Below are 25,828 nucleotides of genomic sequence, written 5' to 3'. Positions count from 1 at the left end.
GCCACACTCCATCCTCTTGCCTCACCGATCTCCCTCCTACCACGTTCAGGCTCTTCTTCAATTACTTTCAGAGAAGCAAGGCTCGAATCACTTGAGGTAGTTGAAGCTCTTTTATTGCATTGGTATAACTCCCCCATTGCAAATTGTCAGGATTTGCTTTATCTGGTGTTTCCACTAAGTGCAGTTGTGCTCTTAATGAGTCTGCTCTGGCTTGAAGTTTGCATTTGATTTTTTGCAGAAGCTTCTAACAAGTTTCTGAGGCCTGTTATGATGTGTTGATCATTGTCTCAATAAGGTTTTGAGGCTTATGCTGCAGTTTGGATTTTGTCCTCTTCGCCTCTCTATTTCAGCTGTTCTTTTATCTCACTCAGTTTGTAATATCCTCTTTGAAGTTCATCTTCATTTGGGAGACTGAGATCGATAGCGTCTCGTTCACTGTTTTTGGATAGATCATTTGACAGGTCGTGTGCAATAAAGCAAGCAGCAGCGGGTGATTTTGGTGCACTTGGTGTTGTCACAGCTTCGTCAAATGGGAGACCAAACATTCCATTACCTGGAGCTCTAGCTGGTAGAAATTTATGGCTTTGCCACATCTTTCCGGTGTCAATGCCAATAGCGAGGCTGCAGAGATTGCACTTGTTGGCCTGCATAAATTTGTTACCACAGGAGAAACATCAGGAACAGAAGGAATGCATATATAGACAGACAGACACTGGCCTCACTCCTCCTCACTACCGCTGTAGCACCACCAGCATTAGGCCTGCCATGCCTCTTTGCTTGCCACATCTCAATCCTGCTGAACCTGTCCACAGGAATGAATGGCTGATGGCAATCCATGATGTTCAGAACTTAAGAATGCTTGAGCTGTCCTTTGAAAGGGCTTAATTGGTCTCAGCCATGGATCAAAAATGATTAGAGAATACTTAAAGCTGAGTTACATACCATCAGATGTACAAGGTTCGGGTCTGTTGCTCAAAGTAGCCTTTTGTCCTCCCCAGCCATGTATCTATGAGTTTGGATGATGGTCTCCCCCTGTTATCAGGACTTGAATTTCTAAAAGATGGAAAACATTCCATGAGTCCCAGCTTGCTTGTTGCTCTTGGATGTCATCAAAGAGAGATTATCTTTCTTCTCCTGCCGAGAGAGAGAGAGAGAGAGAGAGAGAGAGAGAGAGAGAGAGAGAGAGAGAGAGAGAGGAAATCATGTGCCCATCTGGTCCTGCCTTTCAGAAAACAAATGAGATTAGTGATGCATTGGTTGTGGATGTTGGATTCTGAGCAAGAGAGAAAAAGCCTGGATCTGGGCACATTCTTTATGATGTACAGTGTTAGGCAGGTTTCACACATGTCCAGACAACTTCCTTGTGCAAGAGCGTGTTCTGGCATGCCACAATTTGAGCTACACAAAAAGTTTCCCGCATGAGGGAGAAACCGTCCGGCCTGTCCATGCTGCCCACTACCTAATCAAAACACTTTTTGTGCTGACAAGGAATTGAAGCATCTGCTTGTGAGCCTCAGTTTGAGCTAGATGGGGACATTAGGAGCTTTGATATTCAGTCCATCATGCGTTTTGATGTAGGGGGCAAGTCTTTCTAGAGCATGCACTTCTTTTCTAGTGACTCCAGCCCTTCTGGCTGGGGAGCCTATTTTTAATGCCAAAGTGTGGGGGTCCTGCATTACCCTGATTAGGTTGGACAGTTTAGGCTGATCTGGCTATTTATAGCCAGCTTCACAGTTGGCAGATCATCTTCTTCCTTCTACAGATTCATTCTTGCAGGTTTCAGCACACTCTGATGTATAGGAACTCTTCTCCATCTTTTGGTGTTGCCCACACTCAACTTGTTTGGAGTAGATCTCTCATGAAGAACATAGATTTTCTACCTTGTTTGAGCCTTCTATGAAGTGTGCAGGGCATCTATCAACTTCTCTTTGCAAGATGTAGCTGATTTTCCCTTCATTCGGTCAGACTGACCCCAAATTGTAGATTTCTTGTGTGTTTGTAGGACTTGAAGAGTTAGATTACCTTTGGCTTGATGCTTTGGATGACTCCAATGCAAAGACCATTCAGTGTTCTACCGATAGGTGGTCACCTTAGTTAGATCGTCATGAAGAGTGACGTGAAGATTGATACTTAGAGCCATATTCTCACTTTGATAGATTGAGAAGATCAGAGCTGTCTTTTTTCCCCACCCCCCTTTCCCCACCCCCTTTTCCCCTTTCTCTACATCTTTTTTATAGGGCCTATACTACATGTCCTCGTATAGCTTTGATGGCTTTTTTTGTTTAGTTGCCCGTGCTTCCTTCTCTCCCCAAAGAAGATCGACTTGGTGGTGCGAACTACTCCCTTTGGTCCTGCAAAGTGGAGAGTATTCTTGATACCTTCGACTAGTGGGAGTTACTATCCCAATCCCTTGTCCAGTGGAGGATCCCCACATTGGCTCTATGATGGACCAAGCAACCCTTTGGGATCGACTCAATTCTAGAGCGCGATCTTTTCTTTGAGTTTGTAGGATTTTGTTCTTGTGCATGTCCGCAGACTTTCAACAGTAGTGGAGATGTGGACGAAGCTCTCTTCTCTCAACCATTGTAAGACATTTGCCCATCATATCAGCATAGCGGAGAAACTTCGGATGCTTTTTGTTGATGATCCCCCCATGTGTGCAAGGGCACATCAACAAGATGGAGGACATGTAGGATGAGCTTGCATTTCTTGGCAGGATGATTTCATCGCTAGACATGGCGATGATTCTCATTACTTGGTTGCCATCTCCAAGTATGATGTCCTTTGCATCAACTTGCTTACCACCAGGGTTTGGGACACCAAGTGTGGAGGCTAGCTATAAATAGCCAGATCAGCCCTAAACTAGCCTACCTCTTGATCATGACAAAAATTGTGGTGGAGTCGGCTAGCGTAAAATTGGGTAATTAGCCGTCCTTGATGCAAAAAAATGCTGGCACAAATATCGACACAGGCCGCCCACATTTTGTCATTACGAATAGGTTGCCCACCCACTAAAAAGAAATGCAAGGGTTGGAAAGTGTCCATGACAGTGTGAGCACACCCTAAACTTACTAGAAAAGAAATGTATCCTCTAGAAAGAACTGCCTCCTTCGTCAAAACACATAATGAATTGAATATTCAAGCTTCTAACGTCCCCATTTGACTTAGATTGAGGCTCACAAGTAGGAGATGATTGTGCCAGACACTCATGAATGCTAACATGCTTTGTTAGATCTTGGACATGATTGAAGGCCAAAGAAGACGGAGTGGATCTTGGGGTGGTAGGAGTGCTAATATAGAGGAAGTTCGTCGATGAAGCGCGTTGATGAAGCAGCTCCTCGTGACCATGGGAATCCCCCTTTGAAATATAAGGACTCAAGAAATCCACATCTGCATCGTCGATATCATCCCCCTTTGAAAGGGATGGGAAATATGAGTGAAACATCCCCCAAGGATCTAACTTGCACATGAGACACGACACAAGCCATATCCACAATAAAAGGGTCTGGGCACCACACTCACCTCCTAGCCATAGAGCCAAAGAGGCTCACTCTTAGTAGCACTCCGGGTCATGACCACATCCCAAGAGTTGGTGTTCCGTACCACCAACCCACACCATCTTGGTGTACAGATGTGTCAGCTAACAGGCCAAGAGTCCAAGAGTGGTGATCACACAATGAATGTGCACAATAGGGCCTTGAGTCCTATAAATAGGACTTGGTCTTCCTAAATGCGAGGTGTCCTTAGTGCGTTCGCACTAAATCACTTTATGACTACTGTAACCAATGCTATTAGCACCCATTTGGATGTCCAGGGATGTTTCACTTTCCCCCTTATGAAAAATTATTGTCCTAGCAATATTCTTAGAGACGAAGTGAGGAAAATGACTCTTCAATGAATATATCTACCCCTAAGTAGCTTCCGTCTCCTAGCGGTTTTTCCACTTGGCCAAATACTTGAGATAAATGGTCCGATGGGATTGTTTAGTCCTAAGGTTAAGAACCAATTCAAGCTCAAGTGGAAGATAACGAGTAGTATCCTCAAGCCATGGGACTTCCTTAATTGGAACAATTAGTTCACCTTGTCCTAATCATTCTTTAAACGATTGATGTGGAACATAGGATGAATCTGAATTTTTGAAGATAAATCTAGCTCATAGGATATTTAAAGTAAATCCACATGCCCTCCTGGAGCTTTCAAGGAGTACAATATTGGTTAATATAAAATGTGGCATAGTCCTAGACAATTTTAATGCTTTCTGTAGCAATCATCATCATCTCTTACATATCGTGCAGAAAGTTAACTATAGATTGCATTTTCGATGGTTTTGGCTTATAACTGTACATAAGCATAAACAGGCTATAACTAGAAGTCCAATGCTTAGCATTGTTATAAGTAAACTCAATTTGAGAAAGATAATTCTGCCAATCAGATTGCCTATGGAAGACATATGCACACAACATATCCTCTCTGATTTGATTTATCCTTCTGGTTTGTCCATAAAATTCAAGATGTTTTGAGGATGACACATGGATAATCAAGTCTCGAGTTTTTGGAAAACCGTTTGCCAAAAATGGCCCAGTGAACTTAGGATCCCAATCATTGACTATTTCGTTGGGCAAACCATAAGTCTATAAAGATGTTCAATAAAGAGACCAACCAACTCGTGGTTTTTCATGGTTGTCTTTTTGGGAACGAGTCAAGCCATTTTCGTCAATTGGTCAACCAAGACCTAGATTGCGTCACATCCTTGATTTGTATCGGGCAATCCCACTATGGAATCCATAGAAATGCTACTCCACTTTGTATCGAGAATTTATTAAGGATGCAACATTCCCACTTGTTTGTGCCATTTAGCTTTATTGAGTTGAGACTGTGGGCACTCACACACATAATACTCAACCATAGTCTTAATATGTGGCCAATAAAAGTAGTGAGTAACCAAGGCCAAAGTGCAGTGTATGCTAGGGTGTCCGGGCCACTAAAGCTTCTAGGGCTACAAGGTTCCTCTCGAACTAGTTGCCAATCTTACCAAAGTGAATATTGTTTTAGTAGCACCCCTTGAGAGAAAGATAAAAATCAATCAAGATTTCGAAGAAGGATAAGACATTAACTTCGGTAAATTCGACTAAGAAGCATTGGCGACCAAGAATTCAATTTTCACTTCTAGTTCGTGAAACTATTGATAAGCTCCATAAGTTTAATCAGATCCTTCAGCTCATCATGTAAATTTTTCTTTTCTTTGCTTGATCTAAAATCTAGTTGCACCCTTTCTATAATGAATCTCGAAGTCAAACTCTTGCATAAGCTTCGCCCATCTTGCCTTACGGCCACGAAGATCAGGCTGATCACAAGGTACTTCAATGAATGGTGGTTTGTTCAAATAATGAACAAGGCGCTGTACAAATAATGATGCCATACTTCAAGTGCATGGATGGTCACTGATAACCCCATCTCTTGGGTGGTATAAGGTGTTTGGGCAATAGTGATCTGATAGCTCTCAAATGTGATAGGTTGGCTGTCTTGATAAAGAAAATCACTCAAAGCATAATCACTCGCATTTGTATGAATCTCAAAAGGTTTATTCGGATTGATAATTTGCATCATTAGTGCAGTAGTAACTAGCTGTTTCAATGTTTGAAAACATTGATTGAGCTAACTAGTTAAACAAACGGTGAACTAATGCATTTTTCTTGCTTTGGATGCCCTTAAGAAAATATATGAAGGGTTCAACAATGTGAGCATAGTCTTTTATGAACTTTCAAAAAACTCCAATAAAACCTAAAAAAGATTGTACTTGCTTTATGGTCCTTGGAATAGGCTAATCAATCACTACTCGAACCTTTTCAAGATCAATTCGTATGCCATAATCGAGATGACATGACCAAGATATAATTGCTTCGTGCGAAAAAATTCGCACTTAGATAGTTTCGCAAACAATTGCTTTTGTCTTAAGATACGTAAGACGGCTCACAAATGTTTCGCATGTTCCTCCAGTAACTTACTATAAATAAGAATATCGTTGAGGAAAACGAATATCCACTTTTTCAAGATACGGGCAAAATAAATCGTTCATCGGTTTTTGGAAAGTTGCGCAAGTATTGGGGTCCAAAAGATAGGCCCACAAATTGATAATAGCCATACAATGTTCGAAATACAATTTTTGGGATTACCTTCGAAGGTATTTGTATTTGACTGTAACTAGACCTAATATCGATTTTGGTGAAATATCACGCTCCACAAAGTCGACATATAAGGTCATCCATCCTAGGTAACGAATACTTATTCTTGATGGTTACCTTATTAAGACCTTCAAAAGTACATCATGCCATCCTTCGTTTTGTGAGAAGGACATGTGCGTCCCATGGAGATTTACTTGTCTTAATAAAACCCTTAGCTAGGTAATTTTGAAGTTGCCTAGCTATCTTGCCCTCTTTTTTGGGCTAAATGTATAAGGTTGTTGAGAGATGGGATGGCTACAGGGCAACGTCTTGATCTTATGGTCTAAGGTTTTGCAAAACGACATAAGTCTATCAGGTAATTTTGACAGAAAGACATTAACATACTCGTGTAATATTAGATCCAAATACTCAACTATATTTGAATTTATATTAAGATTATTATTAAAAGAAATTGAATTACATTGTGTCAGAAGTGGAGCAGCGGTGGAAGCATAAACATGTGCTGAAATAAACTGCTGAAACACAAGACAAAAAGAGAAAAGAAAAGAACACGATACAGATGAGAACTCAGATGTATGCACGGGAAATGGAATCCATATATCTGAACACGAGACAGCCGCATACAACAGTGAGTCACTGGCTGCGTGGGCACTGGCACTGGCTCCTCTCTCCACAGAGTCTGCAGATGGTGAAGATGAAGTGACTGACTGAGGAGGAGCCACTGAGTATAAATAGGCTGAAAAAGTGGGGAGCAATAATGCTGGTCGGACAGCATTAATGCTGGCCAACTGGTGCGTAAAAATGCTCCATTGGCATAACATGCCACATCAGAAAAATACCTAAAATACCTAATAAAAATGCCGAGCCCAGATCAAGCTCAGACTCACACATGAGCTGACAAATACTCTGCTAACACCCTCTCTCAGATCATGAGTGATCTGATACAATACAATAGTACAATGAAAAGGGATCAGAAACTATACAACATAGAACCACCAAGTAGAACCATGGATACCCAATCAGTGGGTGATCAAGCCACCACCAAGATGCCTCGGAGAGAACCGGATGTCGATGTCGATCGTACCAAACACCTGAAAATAGAGAAGATCATAGAATGTCTCTATGTCCATCATCAATGTCTCGCAGTAGCATACAAGACCAGCCTGTCAAAAATGCCTCTAAACATAGGTGACCATGGAGTCCCTGCCTTTGGCCAGACTGCCAAAGTGTCCCCTCATGTGAGCTCCAGACGAAAGCCTCCCGCTCTCTGTCAGATAACTAGCTCAGCATGAACCTGGATGTCAATCCCAGCTCCAGGATTTGATTCCGCCAGACTAAAGTCGATGCGTCAAGGACGTCCCTCTCTGGAACCTGTGCACTTGTATAAAAATATAGATGAGGCGCGGCTGCCCCATCTGAACACCCGCTCACACTCCCTCTCTGGCACAAGAGAGTCGTGAGGGATGACCTCATCACCACCACTAGAAAGCAGCTGAGGAAGGGGCCACCAAGCCCTTCCCGCAATCCAAAGAAGAGGATCCCTTCCGCGCCTTGGACTTCACCTTGGTCGGAGGATCGGAGTCGGAGTCTGATGAAGGAGAGGACTCATCGGTAGAGTCAGCATTCCGCTTCGTCTTCTGCTCCTTCCTGGAAGCCGCTAACTTCTTGCAGTCCTTTCGCAAATGTCCCTTCTTGCCACAGTGGTAACACTGGGCCTTCGACTTCTTCTTCCCGTCACCCCTCTCTGAAGCTACATAAGCCTCACCTCCATAATGTGCCGGAAGCCGCCCCTGTAATCTCAAGGATGCCTCATGCTCAAGAAGCATCGAGGTCATATGTGTAAAACTGACAGGAGTCGATGATGTCTGCGCCCGCAAAGCATTGGCCACTCCATCAAACTCCGGGGGGAACTTGTAGAGAACCCATGTGAGATAATCAGGTCCATGTAACTTATCATCAGTGGAAGTGCACGGAGGAGCCATATGGAGAGGATAAGAAGAGAAGTAGAGAAGAGATGGAATTTAGAGAGGAAACACAGCCAAAACACAAGCACAGACTGCAGAAAATGAGAGTTCACATGCAAGATAACCCAAAATCTGATCAATAGAAGACAAAATCTGCTGCGGAAAGTCAAAAAATCAGTCAAAAACTGCCAAAAACAGCAAAAACGGCCTGAAGGAACAACCACCCAGCCACGAGAGATGCTGAATCAGCAAAACGCAGGCTGTAAACTGGAGAAAACAGGTAGAAAACTGTCGCCAGCAGCTGCAGATGAAAAACGCAGGCAGCAGAGGGTGCGGAGGCAGCAGGCGATGGCAAAACTGCAAAAAACGCAGGCTGAAAACAGCCCCAAAACAGGTCGCCTGGCTGCGACAGCAGTCGTCTGATCAGCAGGGGTAGAAAACAGTCCTGAAATCAGCAAGAAAACACAGCAGAAACACAAATCCTGAAAACTGATACCATGTCAGAAGTGGAGCAGCGGTGGAAGCATAAACATGTGCTGAAATAAACTGCTGAAACACAAGACAAAAAGAGAAAAGAAAAGAACACGATACAGATGAGAACTCAGATGTATGCACGGGAAATGGAATCCATATATTTGAACACGAGACAGTCGCATACAATAGTGAGTCACTGGCTGCGTGGGCACTGGCACTGGCTCCTCTCTCCACAGAGTATGCAGATGGTGAAGATGAAGTGACTGACTGAGGAGGAGCCACTGAGTATAAATAGGCTGAAAAAGTGGGGAGCAATAATGCTGGTCGGACAGCATTAATGCTGGCCAACTGGTGCATAAAAATGCTCCACTGGCATAAAATGCCACATCAGAAAAATACCTAAAATACCTAATAAAAATGCCCAGCCCAGATCAAGCTCAGACTCACACATGAGCTGACAAATACTCTGCTAACACATTGGGAATCAAAAGATGGAACTTTTTGAATAAAAGTTAAAACAAATATAAGTAGTAACACTTAAAGTGAGAAAATGTTCACTATTGATTCCGGAGGGTAACGCCCAAGACCTTTGTTTATGCAACAAATCTCTAAACTCCTGTGAATATACGTCCAAGCTCTTCTTCCCCATATCTAGCTCAAATAATTTTTGAAAATTTTCAATATGATCATTGTTCATGAAACTTTGAAAAACATATTGGAAATCAGCCCATATATTTGGCTTGGCATGTAGCCCTATCCACCAAGCATATGCCTTTCCCTTATAACATGGATTTGTATGTGCTCCATATGTTGAGTGTCATCGAATTGATACAAATCAAAATATGCCATCCATTTGGCTAGTCATGAATAGATGTTCATCTCATCACATTCCTTTTTCTCCCCTTTAAAGGGATTGGGTTGGAACTGAAGAGGCATCGTCCTTATGGCTGCGGTACAAATTGAAAATGGGGAGTATGTAGCTTTGCCAACTGTTGTTGCATGTCCTTGACTTGAGCTTAGAGAATCACACAAGCAATGAATCTCCATTAGATTTTAAGGAAAAAGGTGCTTTGGGATGTTGTTTGTATGTGTGTTTAAGTTTTGGATGAGCTGGATGGGCATCCTCCATGTGTTGAGGTTTGATCAGAACAAGTGTATCGAAAGAAGATACAAGGTGAGAAGCCATGACGGTGAGAGAGAATATACAAATCGAGAGAAAATAAGAAGATCGAGAGAGTAGGCGAGAATGTGTGCTGATTAGAATTGAGAGAGAGATTCTTCCTTTTTCCCCCTCTTGAACCTGTAACAAAAGCTTTGGTGCAGATGGACTCATTGGCAACCTCTTTGGCGTGCTTGTCATACCCTAAAACAAGCTGGGCGAGCTCCTCCAATAGAAGCTTCTTGGGTCCTCCATGTAAGAAAGCTGGTCATCAAACCGGGGAGATGGCAGTTGAGTCAAAAGAATTGTAGCCACATCCTTTGAAGAGGTCATCTTGCCAAGGAACGTAAGCTCATTCCTCATATCCTCCAACCTGTGAATATAATCCTTCATGGAAGGAGAATCATCAACGAGTATCCATAATTTCTTATCGAGAGTAATCCAGTGGGCAAATGTCTTCTGATGGTACAAAGAAGCAAGGTGTATCTACACTTCCATTGCTTTCTACAACCTATGCACATGCACTAGGACAGAATTCTATAAGCTCATAAAGAGGAAAAATCGGGCTCTAGAGTTGAGCCAATCCCATAGGGCCACACGATCTATCAATGATCCAACGATGGGATCCTCCATTGGACAGGGAATAGGGTGGGTTACAAACTCCCAAAGATTGAAGGTGTCAAGGATACACTCCACCTTATAGGACCAAAATGAGTAGTTTGAACCATCAAGCTGGTCTTCTTTGGCAAAGAAGGGAGTATGGGCACCTGTATAGAGGGTGCTATGGATTGCATATGGAGGCTAGCAAAACAGGCCTTTTGTGAGACATAGAGAGAATAGGGAGGAGAGGGTTCTTGAACAAATGGTCCAGGTGACCTCCATTCTTTACAATTTGCATGATAATCTCGTTGCTATTCAGAGGAGTGTTGAGAAGGCTCCTCATTTGTATCATCAAAGCCACGAAACCGATTGTAAGACATCTTCAAAATCCTACAAGACACTCATAAGAAATTTGCGTTTCGGCAGTAGACAGCCCCGAAATAGGAGGAAATGGCTATAGGATCACAAGGAAGTCGAAGTAGAGGTCCGCGTGGGGGAGGAATACTGTCGTTTACACAAGGAAGCGGTTGCCTTCAAGAAAAAAGCTACGTTTTGGAAAAATGCTGATGTGGCAAGGCTACTTGGCAGTTTGGAGTCGTCTCCTCCACAAGAAATCAGATCTCTCTTAGGTGATGATACCATATGAGAGTGTGCAACAGAAGAAGGAACACGAACACGGAGACAAAGGAATAGAGACAAGCTGTAAGAAAAGAAGAAAGAAATCTGCACTGAACAAGGAAAGAATGTTGAATATAGAGGGAGGATTGATCAGCCCTTGCATGCAATTCACAATGTCAGTGAGGGCACTAGATTAGGTTGATGATGATGGCTGAAACCAGCCATCTTTCTTGGAAAGGGTGGTAATTCCTTGATCAAGCACTTAATTAAAACAATTAGGAAATACACATAAATTGAAATGCCTAATTTACCTTTATAATCTTGGACAATAGACACCTTGTTGGCCCCAAAACTGACGCCCCTCTAGGTATTTCTTTAACTTCAATTGCCAATGGATGTATTATAATCCTAGATTCCATGATCTCCTTGGCTGATCCAAAAGGCCCTTACTAATCCAACAATCAACAAATAAATTGGGTAGTTTGTCCCTTGATTTTCATCAGGGACTTGCTCTAACTGGACCTCCCTTCTCTCACTAGCCTTTTCCATTGCCTTCACACCCTTCAGGAGTGTTGGGAATAAAGGGCCCTTGTGCCTTTTAAATGTGCTCGGATGTGAACACACCCTTAGTACACCTGTACTTTCATATATATATATATCTATCTAAAAACCTAAAGAGGTACACTCGTCATTGTACCCACAAGTCGTGTTTACTCTTCTTACTACTCTGCACTCTTTCTATCCCTGTCTCTCTATTGCTAGCAAGCACTGTGTGTCTCGATCCTCACTCCCATAGAGCGCAACAAACTGGTATCAGAGCGGGCAAGGAGTGCATGCTTCTCGAGATGTCAGAAGTGAGTCGGTGGGTTGCAAAAGGCGAGCAGGTCATGAGGTTGTGAGGTTGTGAACGATAGTTGCTGTAGCTGCGACAGGGCAGCTGACAAGGAGCTCTCGGCGGGTAGCAGATTGACAGTTGATGGGAGGTTGACCTTTAAACGAAGGCAGACGGGCAGGAACAACATCACGCAAGTAAGTCAGACGAGTTGATGACACACAACCAGGCAGGACCAACGGGGCATTGACGGTGAGACCAACGTGGCGACTACACGATGGGTAAGTCAGACGAGCTGATGACACACAACCAGGCGGGACGGCGCGGCAGCTGATAGGCGCCACATGATAGAACACTGGTCCTGTCACACAGTTTGCCTGACGGGTCAACAGACCCGTCATTTTTTTTGTAAAAACAAGAGTTTTTATTTTCTTTTCAAATTCTTTTTTGGAAATTCCTTCTCTTGGTAGGAGTCCACGCACTGGATACACAGGTCATAGATCTGTGCAGATCTGGCTCAAAAATTTGGGGACCTTAATGCAGAACTGGACAATTTGACTCGGAAATTGCAAAATCGGTGCACATTTGCCTAGGAATTTTGGGGCTTTTCACATTTTAGTGAAAATTTTTCAATTTCACTGAAATTTATGCACACCGGACCCCATAAATTTAGGGATTTGTCCAGATTTGGTGCGAACAAGACACAACAATGATATCTGTCTCAGAAATTGCAGGGATTTGTGACTTTTTGCCTTCGACATTTGGGGCTTTTCATGTAATGCAAGAATTGGGCTGAAATTTACCTAATTTCTCGACATTGATGCAGATTGGACCCCGTGCATTGGGGCTTTTGCTGTTTGGGAAAAATTTGTGCGCCATTTGGTCATTTTATGTACATGCGGGTTTAATTCCATGCAATTTGGACACCTAGCACTTGGAAAAATTTGGGGGTTTTGCTGAAATTGCTCTATTTTGGCAAAATTGGCCTGTTCTATGCATGTCAGAGACAATGCAGATGTATGGTTGATGCTTTGAGCACAAAAATTTTGGGGCTTTTGATTGTGCGTGTCAAATTTTGTGCTTGTGGGTGCATGTACAACAGAAATTGCAGCTAAAATTTGGGACTTCTCGTGCAATGTGATGTATTTTTCCCTGAAACAGCTGTAATCAGTTGTGGAGTGCTGCAGCACAAGTTTTAGTGCTTCTGAAAATTTATCTGCAGATTTGAAATCTCTGCTTCTACGTGGTTATTTATTGCTGGTTGGTACTTGTTTGTACCTTCGTCACTTGTGTGGCAGTTTGGGCCTGCATTTGTTGAAATTTTTGGTCACATTTGGGCTAAAAATCATGGCTGGCAGCAGTGATAGCAATAATCTCATGCTCATTAAGAAGCTTAAATGAGCACATAACTTTGCAATCTGGCAAAAACGGTGCTACAATATCCTGTTGTAGAAAAAGCAGGCAAAGCTGATTAAGACCAAAGGGGCAAAGCGTGCAGATATGTAACAGGAAGATTGGGATGAGTTAAATGAGCTTGCACGCTCAACCATCGAGCTATCGATTTCTGATGCCTTGCTGTTTAACCTTGAAGGTTTGGATTCTGCATATGCTATTTGGACTTGACTGGAATAACTGTACGCACAGAAGAGTGCCGCAAGCAAAGTATATTGGCTGAAAAAGCTTATGGATTTGCGTATGAAAGAGGATACAACAATGTCTACTCACTTGAGTGAGTTTAACTCCATTTTCAGCCAGCTGGTTGCCTTGAAGTTCTTGATTGATGAAGAATTTAAGGCTACGTTCTTGCTTTGCACTCTGCCAGAGAGTTGGGATACATTCAGGACTGCTATGAGCAATTCTAATGCGATTCTTTTGTATGCTGATGTAGAGAGTGCTCTACTCATGGAAAAAAATGAATCGGCAGAACAATGCATCCAGTAAGTCTTCTAGTGCTTTGCATACTGGGGGTAGATCACATTAGAAAGGCAAATCTTATAGCAAGGGACGCAGTAAATCACATGGCAAGGATGTTGAATGCCATCATTGTGGCTAGAAGGATCACTTTAAACGTGATTGCTACAAATGGAAGAAAGAAAAAGGAAAGGGCAAGAAGATAGATAAGAGCAAGGAAGAGAAGAAAGAGAGTGAGCCTAAGAAGAGCAGTATCAAAATTGAAGAGGTGAATGTAGTCACTCATGACAATGACAGTGGGAATGACGTACTCTTGGTCTCTTCACACTTTAGTGCACATGCTTTACTTGCAGATACAGATGATGACATGCATACTTGGATTCTCGATTTAGGTGCTTCCTTTCATGTCACCCCTCATCGTGAGTGGTTCTTTGACTATAGAGGGGGTCGACATGGCGTTGTTCATATTTGGGACAACTATGCATGTGACATTGCAGGTATTGGTGGTGTGCAGTTATAGTTTCAACATGGTTCTGTCTTCACACTTCAGCATGTACAGCATGTACCTCAGCTCAAGAAGAGCTTGATTAGCACAGGGCAGCTAGATGACGATGGATTTCATACCACCTTTGGTGATGGGAAATGGAAGATCTGTAAGGGATCTAGAGTGATTGCCAAAGGTTGTAAAAGTGATACCTTGTATCCTCTCAATGTATCTAGTGTGAATGATCATGTTGTTGCCGTGATTGAGCAGCCTAGTGTTTCTTTGTGGCATGGCCAGTCGGGACACATGAGTCAAACTGGAATGAAAGTGCTTTCTCGTTTGGGTTACTTGCCTTGTTTTTGTTATGCTGATTTTGAGCATTGTGATCATTGTGCTTATGGTAAACATGTATATACGTCTCATAAGAAGTCTCTTTCGCTAAAATCTTCTCCTTTAGAGTTAGTACATTCTGATGTATGTCAGATGCCAGGGTTATCTTTAGGAGGAAAGGAATTATTTTGTTACCTTTGTTGATGATGCTATATGGAAGATATGGGTTTACCCTATTTGTAGCAAGGATGAAGTGCTTAACAAGTTTAAAAAATTCTTGGCATTGGTTGAAAATCAGACTAATAAGACACTTAAGTGTCTTCGCTCTGACAATGGTGGGGAATATGTGTCCAAGGCCTTTCAGGCATTTTGTGACAGCAAAGGGATAAAGAGGGAGCTCACTGCTTCTCATAATCCACCTCAAAATGGAGTTACAGAGCGTATGAATCGGACCATACAGGATAAGGTCTATACGATGCTGTCTCATACTGCATTACCCCATGGTTTTCGGGTAGAGGCTGTTATGACAGCCGTACACTTGATTAATCGGTCACCAAACAGGTCTTTTGGGGGGGGAGTTTCCCAAGAAGCATGGTCGGGCAAGCCACCTTCATATGCACACTTGAAAGTGTTTGGCTGTGAAGCATTTGTGCACATTCGTGAAGAAAAACACAGCAAACTTGAGCCAAAGTCCTGTAAATGCATTTTCCTAGGATATGGTGACGAGGGTGAAATGGGGTATAGATTATGGGATCCCGAGAAAAGGAAAGTAGTACGCAGCAATGATGTTATCTTCCGGGAAGATCGCATGCATAAACAACCTGAAAAGACTGAGGAGGTCCGTAGGGTTGTATTTTGGGAAGAAATACCCTTTGGACAGCAAAATGTGCCTGCTGTACAGCAGCAAATACTTGCTGTAAATGAACTTGCAAATGCAGAAAATAATGCGGGAAATGATCAGCCAGCTATTGCCTATGATAATGAGCCATTACATGTGTAGGAACAACCAGGACAACAAGCTGTTAATACTGATTTGCAGGCTGAAATGCTAGGACAGCAAGCTAAAAATGCTCAACAGCTAGCAAACAATGATCATTGGATTAGGAGATTGTCTAGGGCTATTAGACAACTTGATAGATTCATTCTTGGTGCAAACAATGTGGCTGATTATGTTATGTTGATAGACTGTGGTGAACCGTCTTGCTTCAAGGAAGCAATGGAGAGACAGGACAACAAGAAATGGTATAAAGCCATGCTGTCAGAAATGGAATCTCTTGAAAAAAATGGCACTTGGGACTTGGTGTAGTTGCCTAAAGGGTAGAAAATCCTTCCATGCAAATGGGTTTACAAGATGAGGATCACTTCTGGTTCCTCACCAAAGTACAAAGCAAGTTTGGTTGCGACGGGGTACAGGCAGGAACATGGAGTTGACTTTGATGAGATCTTCTCTCATGTAGTCAAGATGACTATATTGAGAACCATTTTGGGCTTGGTTGCAGCTGAAGATATGGAGCTCATACAGATGGATGTAAAGATGACATTCTTACATGGTGATCTGCATCAAGATGTATATATGCAGTAGCCTGAAGGGTTTGTGGAAAAAGGGAAAGAGAAGATGGTATGTAAAATCAAAAAGAGTTTGTATGGGCTGAAACAAGCACCAAGAGAATGATATCATAAGTTTGATACATTTATGTAGTCTCAAGGTTTTCGTAGAAGTCAAGTGGATGACATCTTGTACACCAAGAAAACAACATATGGCAACTTGATCAAATCACATTCTTGGCATGCGAATACTGAGAGATAGGTAAAAAATATTACTCTACCTATCTCAGTAGGAGTATATCTCCAAGTTTTTGTAGCGTTTCAATATGGAGGGGAGGAAAACAATTGGGGTTTCATTGCCTCCATATGTGAAACTTAGTGCAGAGGACAGCTCTACATCTGATGATGAGAAGGCTGAAATGGCCAAAATACCATATGCTTCAGCTGTTGGCAGCTTGATGTATGCTATGGTTGCTACACGTCCCGACATTGCCTTTGTAGTGGGAGTGCTAGCAGATACATGACAAACCCTGGTAAAAAGCATTGGGAAGCAGTGAAAGGTATTATGAGATACCTCAAAGGCACAAAGGATTTGTGCATCTGCTTTGGAAAGCAGAAGCATCTGTCATTGGCTTTATGGATGCAGACTATGTTGGTCATGCGGATTGCAGAAAGTCTACTTCTGGGTATGTGTCTCTTGGATCTCCAGGCTACAAAAGTGTGTTGCATTGTCTATTACAGAGGCAGAGTATGTGGCTGCCATTGAGGCATGCAAGGAGGCTTTATGGCTTTCACGTCTGGTGGGAGAGCTTGGCATTACAGTTACCTGTTCTCCATTGTGATAGTCAGAGTGCTATCATGCTAGCACGGAATCCCATCTTTCATGCAAAGACGAAGCACATACAGGTGAAGTATCACTTCATTAGAGATGTACTTGACAACAAGAGCATCGAGCTTGTCAAAGTGCATACAGATGATAATCCTGCAGACCTTCTCACGAAGGGTCTTCCAACAAAGCAGTTTGCTCATTGCTGACAGACGATGGGAGTTGGATAGATATATGTATTTCAGCTTTGTACATACCTAGACTTAGCTGATTCTTTTCTCCTCTTAAGGCACATTGCCTTTAGGTGGGAGGTTGTTGGAAATAAAGGGCTCTCGTGTCTTTTAAATGTGCTCGGGTGTGAACACACCCTTAGCACACTTGTACTTTCATATATATATCTCTCTAAAAATCTAAAGAGGTACACTCGTCATTATACCCACAAGTTGTGTTTACTCTTCTCACTATTTTGCACTCTCTCTATCTCTGTCTCTTTGCCGCTAGCAAGCACTGTGTCGATCCTCGCTCCCACAGAGCGCAACAAGGAGGACATTGCAGTTCGTGGCTTGTGGCTGCCTCTACCCTTCATCATCTGCTTCATGTGCCCTGTTCCATCATCATGCCTTGAATTTGGAGCATCTTCCACTTGTCACTATCATCTATTTTGCGTCAACACCCTTCTCCTTCAAGCTCCATCTTCACTTGTGATTTTTTAGTTTGGAGGTTTTTTTCTTGCCTGGTGTCATCATCTCCAGTTTGGTGTTAGCATCCTAGCCTTTGGCGGCAGTCTATATCATAGACTAGTGATTTCATCATTTGTCTATCATAAGGGCTGCTAGGACTTGCATTAGAGGACTGTGGTTCGCTCCCTTAGCAGTTATCTTTCACCTTCCAGTGATAGCCCATTATTGCTCGGAGGACTGTGTTTCACTCCCTTCATTGTGGAAATTTCCCATAGGTGTTGCCACTTGATTTAGAAAGAACAATGTAATTATCTTTTGATCTTTGGCTCCGTTGTATTAGCTTTTCTTCTCATAGTATGATTTAGTGCATCATCATCATGTTCTTCTTGTGTTTGTTAGTATCTCTTCTCTCTCAATATTTGTTGTACATACTCTGTGTTACTCCCTGCAAACCCTACTGTCTCTTTGCACTGTCGCTTATTTTGACATGGTATCAAAGTATACTTGTTATTTTTGACACTACTTTGTGTTCCAAACATCAAGTCAATGCTGCCATACACAGGGTTTTGCACCTTTTTAGCCATACGTGAATACATTGGGCCTTGCACACCATGCATTGGCTGGTGCATACCATAGGGATTTGTGCCATACATTTGCATATGCGGTCCCTTTCCAACCATAGCATGAAAAATCGTGTTACCACCCAAGTATCTTGGCTGCCCTATCATAGCATTCATGCTTGGCTATCCAAAATTCATTGGATTGGCACTTCTATGATGGGCTTGTGTTTGAGCCTTGTCTAAGATTAGACATTGCATTTCTTTCTTTCCCATGTGAGTGGGCGCCCATATTGAGAGGCATCATTACTACTTGATTCTATCTCACTCTATGAAGACATGTTGCTGTAATTTCTAACTTTAGAGCAAAAATCAGTACTAGTACAAAGCTTTGGCTTGCAATCAAGTGCCTTAGGCCCACCAAATCAAAGGATTGAGTGGTATCTTGGCAATGGAACCATGAAACCAGTCTTCCTTCTTGGAAAGGGTGGTAATTCCCTGGACAAGCACTTAATTTTAACAATCAACAAATAAACATAAATTGAAATGCACAATTTACCTTAATAATCTTGGACAGTAGATACCTTGTTGGCCCTAAAATTGGTGCTCCTTTTGGTATTTCTTTAACTTCAATTGCCAATGGATGTATTACAAGCCAAGATTCCATGATCTCCTTGGTTGATTCAAAAGGCTCTTACTAATCCAATAATCAGCAAATAAATTGGGCAATTTGCCTCTTGATTTTCACCTAGGACTTGCTCTAAGTGGACCCCAACTGGCCAAATGTTGTCCCAAATTTACAATGGATAGCTGGGCATGGGAAATCCCTGACAAAACAAAATTGTAGGTGTTGATTTCGGTGTACGATGCTTGATCATGTTGGCATGGGTCTTGAGGTGGCTGCTAAACCCTAATTTTTGCAGAAATTTAGGGTTTACAGCAAATGCAGTAAACGTAGGCTGAAAATCTGCATTTTGGAAATCTAGGCTACTCCTCTGTGATAAAAACCATCTCTTTTGCAAGAAATCTCCAGACTGTGTCCTTACTAAGGCGATGATACCATGTGAGATTGTGCAATGGAAGAGAAACATGAACATAGAGAGAAGCAGAAAGAGAGAGAGAGAGGAAGCAGAAGATGAGGGAAGAATACTGCATTGATTGAAGAAGAATGCTGATATAATGATGATGGACTGATTAGTCCCTGCACGTAGCCCATAGTGTCAGTGAGGGCACCAGATCAGGCTGATGATGACGGCAGCATTGAAGACGGAGGAAGATAATGGAGTTGGAGTGTGCATGTGTTAGAAGGAAGGAAGATTACTTGATGATGATGAAGAGTGGAGAGGGGTAGGGTATAAAAAGCCAATAATCTCCAAATCTGGCCGATTTGCCTCAAACAGATGTGAAAAAGCTGGCCGAATAGCATTTAATGCTGGTCGTGTTGGTAGAAAATGCTAGAAAAATACAGGTGGCATAGAAAATATCCCGGATGGCATGGACAATGTCCAACAAGCAAGGACAACCCTAGAAATGCAGAAACTGCATAAGAAAAGCACATTGGAATGTGACAATCAAAGGAAATGCATAGAAATGCACAAAATAGCTACTCTAGAATGAGTAGCCTCCCCCATCAAAACACATGATAGACTTGTTAGAGCTCCAAAAGTCCTCTTTTGACTCAGAGTGAGGCTCATAGGCAGGAGATGACAACATGTGACAAACATGACCCTTAGATTGGCACTTGCGCAGGGGCCCAGTCCGTAGTCTTCCCTGTCCAGCAGTCTTGGTCTCTTCATCATTGATTTGGATTTTGCATTGTTTTGCATTCTCCTGTTTCTCTCACAGTTGCACTATAGCTTCCACGTGTACTCACATGGTATCATTGCGAAGTTTGTAGCCTGTATGAGTCTGGGTTTCTCTGTTCTGCTGCATTTTCCCCCTTTCTGCCTCTTTCAGGCTTGCTTGTGTATTTCTTTGGATGCAAGCCCCTATAGGACACAATTGGTGGTTCGCCAATGGCACCACATACTACCTACATGTCATTTTCAGTGAGATTCAGGCTTCGTTTTAGCTACTGGTCTTCTCCGGCCGTCAGGCATGAAGCTCTGAAATCAGCCTTGCTGGTAAGGGTGGTGATTGACAGTTGGGGCTGACAGAGATCAGCTTTTGTATCCCAGTCTCAGTCAGATTGTTTCTTCATTCTCTGCATTCCTTTTGTCTCACTCATTGCTCTCTCACTCCATGTTTGCTTTCCTTTCCACTGCCCACTCTCACAGAATCTTGAGGAAGAAGTTTGAAAAGTTTGAAGTTTGAACACTTGTGGACTGTAAACTTTTCCAAAATGGTCACATAGTTGGTTGCCAGTGGTCAAAGAATGGTTGTATTTTGAAAGCAGGCACCAACAGTCAGTCTGTCTTGTGCAGGACAGGATTATTGATGGTAATGGTACAGATAGAACATAACACTCCTGTACATGAATGGAATGCAGCACTGGCTGAGTGAAGATGATGGCTGGGGTGATCAGAACACAGGGTGCGGCTGTCACATTAGGCAGGCTACCCAACTGCCAGGCCATCCAGATGTAGTCCAAACAGAAGACAGCACGAGAACCAAGATACTTGGGCTTTGATACCATGTTGGAGTAATGTGGAGCAAGGGAAGCAAAGTCATTAAGGTGCTTTATACACAGAACTGAACGAGAGAACAGGAAAACATGAACTCAGAATAAGGGTGGAACCATCTTCAAAAAATTGATTGTTGTGAATTCCTCGTAGTTCTCCAAGGGACTACAAACAGTGTGTAAAAGACTTGTATTTTGAGTGCAGAGAGCATTTGCAATTAAATGTAGGACTGAAGTTTGTAGCTGTGGAATTGAATCAGTTTATGATTGTTGCAGTATTTTGAGTTCACTAATAACACTCAACTACCATTGTAATAGCAAAAGGTTTGCAGGAATAATTGTTCTTACTACTGAAGTATATTAACTTACCGATTGAAACGGTAGGTACTTTTAACCTCTAGATGTGGATCTGCTAGCCTGTGGTGTAACTCCTATTTCATCACGAGCAGCCTCAGTTGTCACATTTCTATTCATAACTTGACAGTAGCTGAATGTAGTGGTCAGCTACTGTTGTGTCAATTGTGTTGATAGAAGTGTAAAACCAGTAAGAATATGATTAAACTCTGGGTTGCAGGGATGGATCCAGGACGCCAGCAGGATGAAGAGTGCCATCCTCTGACAGCGTAAGTAGCTAAGTGCAGATGTGGTCGGATGACAATAGATTTGAATAGTCTAGCTTTTTATTCAAGTGAAGTGACTGATGTGTGATGCATGCAGAAGCTGGATGTTTTCCATCTTGGGTGCCCTTGTTGCCATTCCCTTAGGGATCCGACGCAAGTCACTATCACCACTGGTGTTCTTTGGCTCAGCAGGAGCCATGGCAGACATTGTGGCAGGAGTGACTCAGTGCGAGATTCAGCGCAGGGAGCATGAGCAACAGAAGCAGTTGGAGCAAATCCAAGCTCTAGATGAAGCAGTAATGGCTAGTGTGAAGAAACGTGATCTTTCATAGGGGTTGTAAAGAAGAGCTCTGTCGCACCCAGTACCAACAACCACCAGGGACGGGCTTTGTTAGCCTAGGGATGGTTAAATGCATGCATGGTACCTTAAGTTTATGATCCATTTTCAGCAAAAACTGGCTGTTTAAATCAATGCTATGAGAAGGATTACCATGGAGTGGTACGTTCTGAAATCACTGCATGTTCTAGTGGGAACTTCTCCGAGTTCTTCCAACCCATGAGTGTTTGAAAGTATCTTAACTTTCTTTCCACTTGATGAATAACACCTGCCCATATGTTGCAATGCAAGTGTCTTGTCATTTTTGTGGGCAGTTGAGTGTGACGGATGGTCTCACTCTTTCTTATTTGCAGTTCAGAAAGGTTTCTCAAATGATCTAAGAATGAAAACCACATTTGAGGAAATATTGAGTGACAGTTGGAACAATCCAGAGCACGTTTCCAAATTTCAGTAAGTCTCAATTTGATACTTCTTTTGGTGTACCTCCAAAAATTTTGAAAATTTTCAGATTTTTAGCTTTTGCGATGTTTCGCTGTTGTCCCAATGTTTATTCGAAAATATGCTTTTCTATCTTATCAGTGTTGAAGATTCTGAAATCTAGTCAACAATCCGTATTAATTGAGTTCGGAAAACTTGCTACCAAATGCTTATTACACCTATGGTGGTTTGACGTATAAACCTTACAATGATTGTGGCCTGCTAGACAAGTTACGGCATCGGAATTAGGATTCCCTAGGAAGAGTGGAGTTGCAGCTCGTTAACAAATTCATACGGTTGAAGACTTCCAAGCCATCAATTGGTAAGAAATGTGTTTGGAAGATTCTCGTAGTTTTGAGTAAATCGTAATTACTTGAGCCGAGAGTTAGCCCCAACGGCAAAACGACACTCAAGCTTGCTAATTTTAACATACCTGTCTTTCAAAATCATTGATGAGGGAAAGTGCATTGCTGAGTTATGGTTTTTGAAAATGAAATCACATAGTCATGGAAAATGTCACGATGTCTCCTTGGTCCCACAGGTCCACAGTGCGGAAACCCGCAAGCAGCACTGCGTCGCTTCTTGAACACGCAACAGAAGCCAACTTGAAGATATGCCAAGAAGATGCCATCATGTCACAACATGCACCCTTCGCATCGTGTTGCGTCACATGCCGTCACGCCTCGATATCCTTCCCACATCGTGGCTCACTCACGGCATGCATGGCGCGTTGGTTTAACTCACTTGGATAACTTGGCGCTTGGAGTCGTCTGATCGCGCCACGGAAGAGTTCAAGCTCACAAGGATCCACTTTCAACCACCTTGGACCATGGCGCCATGGGGGCAACATGGGCAAATCCCACCTCTTCTCATGAGTCTCAACTCCTAGGAATCATGTTAACTTGAACTCGTCTCAACTCCTAGGAATCATGTTAACTTGAACTCGGAGTACGGGGCCCCATTGCTTTGACCAAATAGAGAACCTTGCACGCTAGCAGGCAAAAACAAAGATTGCTCCATGTGGCACTAGTCTTCCCACGCATCTCACTATGTTTCGCCTCCGTTTTCTTTTTCGTCTTTGGATCTAGATTTTGCTAGATTCTTTGTATTGCTCGCTAGCAAGTCATGAGCCCCAGTTTCTTTATTCTCGTTGGTGCTCTACGAGTCCTGGTCCTCCACCCTTCTCTTCATTCGGCCCATCTTTGTACTTGTGGCTCTGTGAGTTTCCATTCGTCTTAACCCCATCCGCTCGGTTTCTTTATCCTTGCCCTAGGTCCACTAGTCCTCAACCTCTATCCACTCGGTCCCTCGCCCTCTCTCGGCTTCACCGTGTTGGCTATGGTAGGTGTTCAGTATCTTTATACTCGCCTCAGGTCTATGAGTTTATCGCAGCCATCCACCCGATCCCTCGCTCTCTCGGCTTCATCGTAACGGCATGGCAACTACATGGCAACTAGCTCGGTTTCTTTATACTCGCCTTAGGTCCAGAAGTTTCTTCAACCTCTATCCACTCGGTTCCTTGCTCTCTCGGCTTCACCGCGGTGGCCATGGCGGGTTGCTTAGTATATGTGGAAATGCATGGATCTAGAGCATGGCTATGGCGGATGGAACACAAAGACAATGTTCATGAGATGACATAGATTAGAGAGACCAAGTGTTACTCAAGTGAATTAGGTTTCAAGATGGAAGCTTGGACTCATAAACAAAATCTTGAGTATAACATTGACTATAATTGAAAGGAAAAAGTACAATAGTATTTCATCATTGAATGACAAGAAAGTACATCACTTTATAGACTCATGATAGTTCCATTTTTCTCCACTGTGCATATGGGATTCATGATATCTTTTCTTGGAGCATACATCATTTGTCATTTCTCAACATCCCTCCTCAAACGATGAGTTTTTACACTTGTTGGCTTTTGCTCCCCTTACATGATGACATGTCCTGTGAGACTAGCTCATAGGCAGCCTAGTCAAGTTAAAGCTTGAAAATTTACATCTTTGGTAAGGGTTTTGTTGTACAAAGCAAATCCACTAAGGAAAATAAAATCCATTATGGGAAAACATAAGATCCATTATGGGAAAAATAATTTCTTTAAAACAATTTGTCAGAGGAGTTGTTGATGGTAAAAGCATCTTCTTCTTCTTCTCTTTCATTTATGAAGTGATTTTGATGGTTACCATTCTGCACCTGTTGTGCTCTTTTACAGTGAAAACATTCACTGGCTATATGGCTAGTCTTACCACAATAATGACATGTCATCTGATCTTTGTTGTCGGAGTTGAATCCTCAGCCTCGGCCTTTTGCTCCAGCAGCTCCTTTGGTGTATAAGAGATTTTCCCTACATGATGGGAAACCATCTTTTGCATTCTTGTTCTTTTGTTTATTCTCTTTATTAAGAAGAGAGTACTCAATATCCTTCTATGACAAATTAGGTACATTGTGGAGAGTAGAGACAAGATTTTCATAAGGATCATGGTTTACGCTAGCAAGGAGTACAACAATGGCTTCATCTTTATCTATTGTTTTTTCCAAAGTGGCAAGTTGAGTTTTTAGATTTTTGAATTTGTTAATATGCATAGTCATTGAAGTGATGTTTTTTATGTCAAGCTTATAGAACTGCATTAACAACTTGACCTTAGAGTTTTTGGCTTGACTTCCAAAGATCCTGATGCTAGAGATATGGTGCAATACATCATCAAATAGTCCCCAGGCAATGATACATAGAACCTTATTGTTCATATTTTTCCACTCCTTTGTTTTGAGTTAGTCTTCTTCAACGAACCGGTCTTCATCATCTTCCTTCTTGCTATCTGCATTATCCTCAAACAGGTCCCACAAGTCCTTCCGCATAAGGTTGTACATGGTCTTCTCCTTCCAGGCATGAAAGCCTTCTCCATTGAACTTGGCTATTTGTTCGAGTTCTGCCATGTTGATTAGCTTCAAATAGCTGAGATAATACTAGAAAGTGAGTTGTCCAAGAACACAAGTAGATTAGTATTAACCAACACTAGGTAGTATCAAGAGATACTATGTAGTTGAAGCACTTCATGTTGATCTTGAGTTTGATTTCTTTGCTTCCCTTGTTAATGTTTTTGTTGGAAACTAAGTTCAAACTTAGATCAAAGTGGCAGACACTTGAGTGAGCTGAGAGGAGTGAGAAAATGAGGAGTTTTATGAGCTCTAGTGAAAATGAGCTATGGCTTCCTTTAGGGTTTCAACAGGTTGACTGGTTTTTCCCTCCCTACAGCTCATGGAGATGATCATTTGGCGCAAGACTTGATGAGAAAGAAGCTCGAGTAGTGGGCTTTCAAAGCCCTATGGTTAGAGTGGACGTCGCGCGTGCGCACAGGGAGAACGACTGTACTACTAGACAACGAGTTTCAGACAAGCAGTGACCACGAATTTCAATAATGCTGAGCTCTAGATGGCCTAATGTCAGGGAGTAATGTGATAGAAAGTTGCACAAAGAGTCCAACAAGAGATGTCCAGAAGAGAGATAGCTGAGATTTGGATTGTGGAGAGAGATATGTGTGCTCCAAGTAGACAGGGTCATGCAGGCTATGGTTGCCATGAAGGATAAAGTGAAGATAGGGGTGGAAGATGAGA

General features: G+C 42.5%; 1 protein-coding gene across 4 annotated transcripts in view; it reads left to right on the top strand.

The window, feature by feature from the left end:
* LOC148036719 (uncharacterized) overlaps window positions 1-22,254 on the top strand; it is a 22,547-nt gene extending 293 nt beyond the window's left edge. Inside the window, exons 1-4 of one of the 4 annotated variants that reach the window (XM_087675597.1) lie at window positions 1-96; window positions 20,651-20,836; window positions 21,357-21,405; window positions 21,500-22,254. The exon at window positions 1-96 is cut by the window's left edge and continues 293 nt beyond it. In XM_087675597.1, the coding sequence (XP_087531723.1) occupies window positions 21,359-21,405; window positions 21,500-21,734 (282 nt within the window). In that variant the 5' untranslated portion in view covers window positions 1-96; window positions 20,651-20,836; window positions 21,357-21,358 and the 3' untranslated portion in view covers window positions 21,735-22,254. Of the gene's footprint in view, window positions 97-20,585; window positions 20,837-21,356; window positions 21,406-21,499 lie in introns of all 4 variants that reach the window. The other 3 variants (XM_087675598.1, XM_087675596.1, XM_087675595.1) reach the window with 3 other exon arrangements.
* Window positions 22,255-25,828: the final 3,574 nt, after the last annotated feature.

Source organism: Lygodium microphyllum, chromosome 4 (assembly GCF_053477565.2).
Source record: "Lygodium microphyllum isolate KBCC chromosome 4, Lygodium_microphyllum_v1.1.10, whole genome shotgun sequence".
In the NCBI taxonomy this organism is placed as follows: Eukaryota; Viridiplantae; Streptophyta; class Polypodiopsida; order Schizaeales; family Lygodiaceae; genus Lygodium; species Lygodium microphyllum.
The sequence above is the reverse complement of the archived record's forward strand: the minus strand, read 5'-3'. Positions and strand labels throughout refer to the sequence as shown.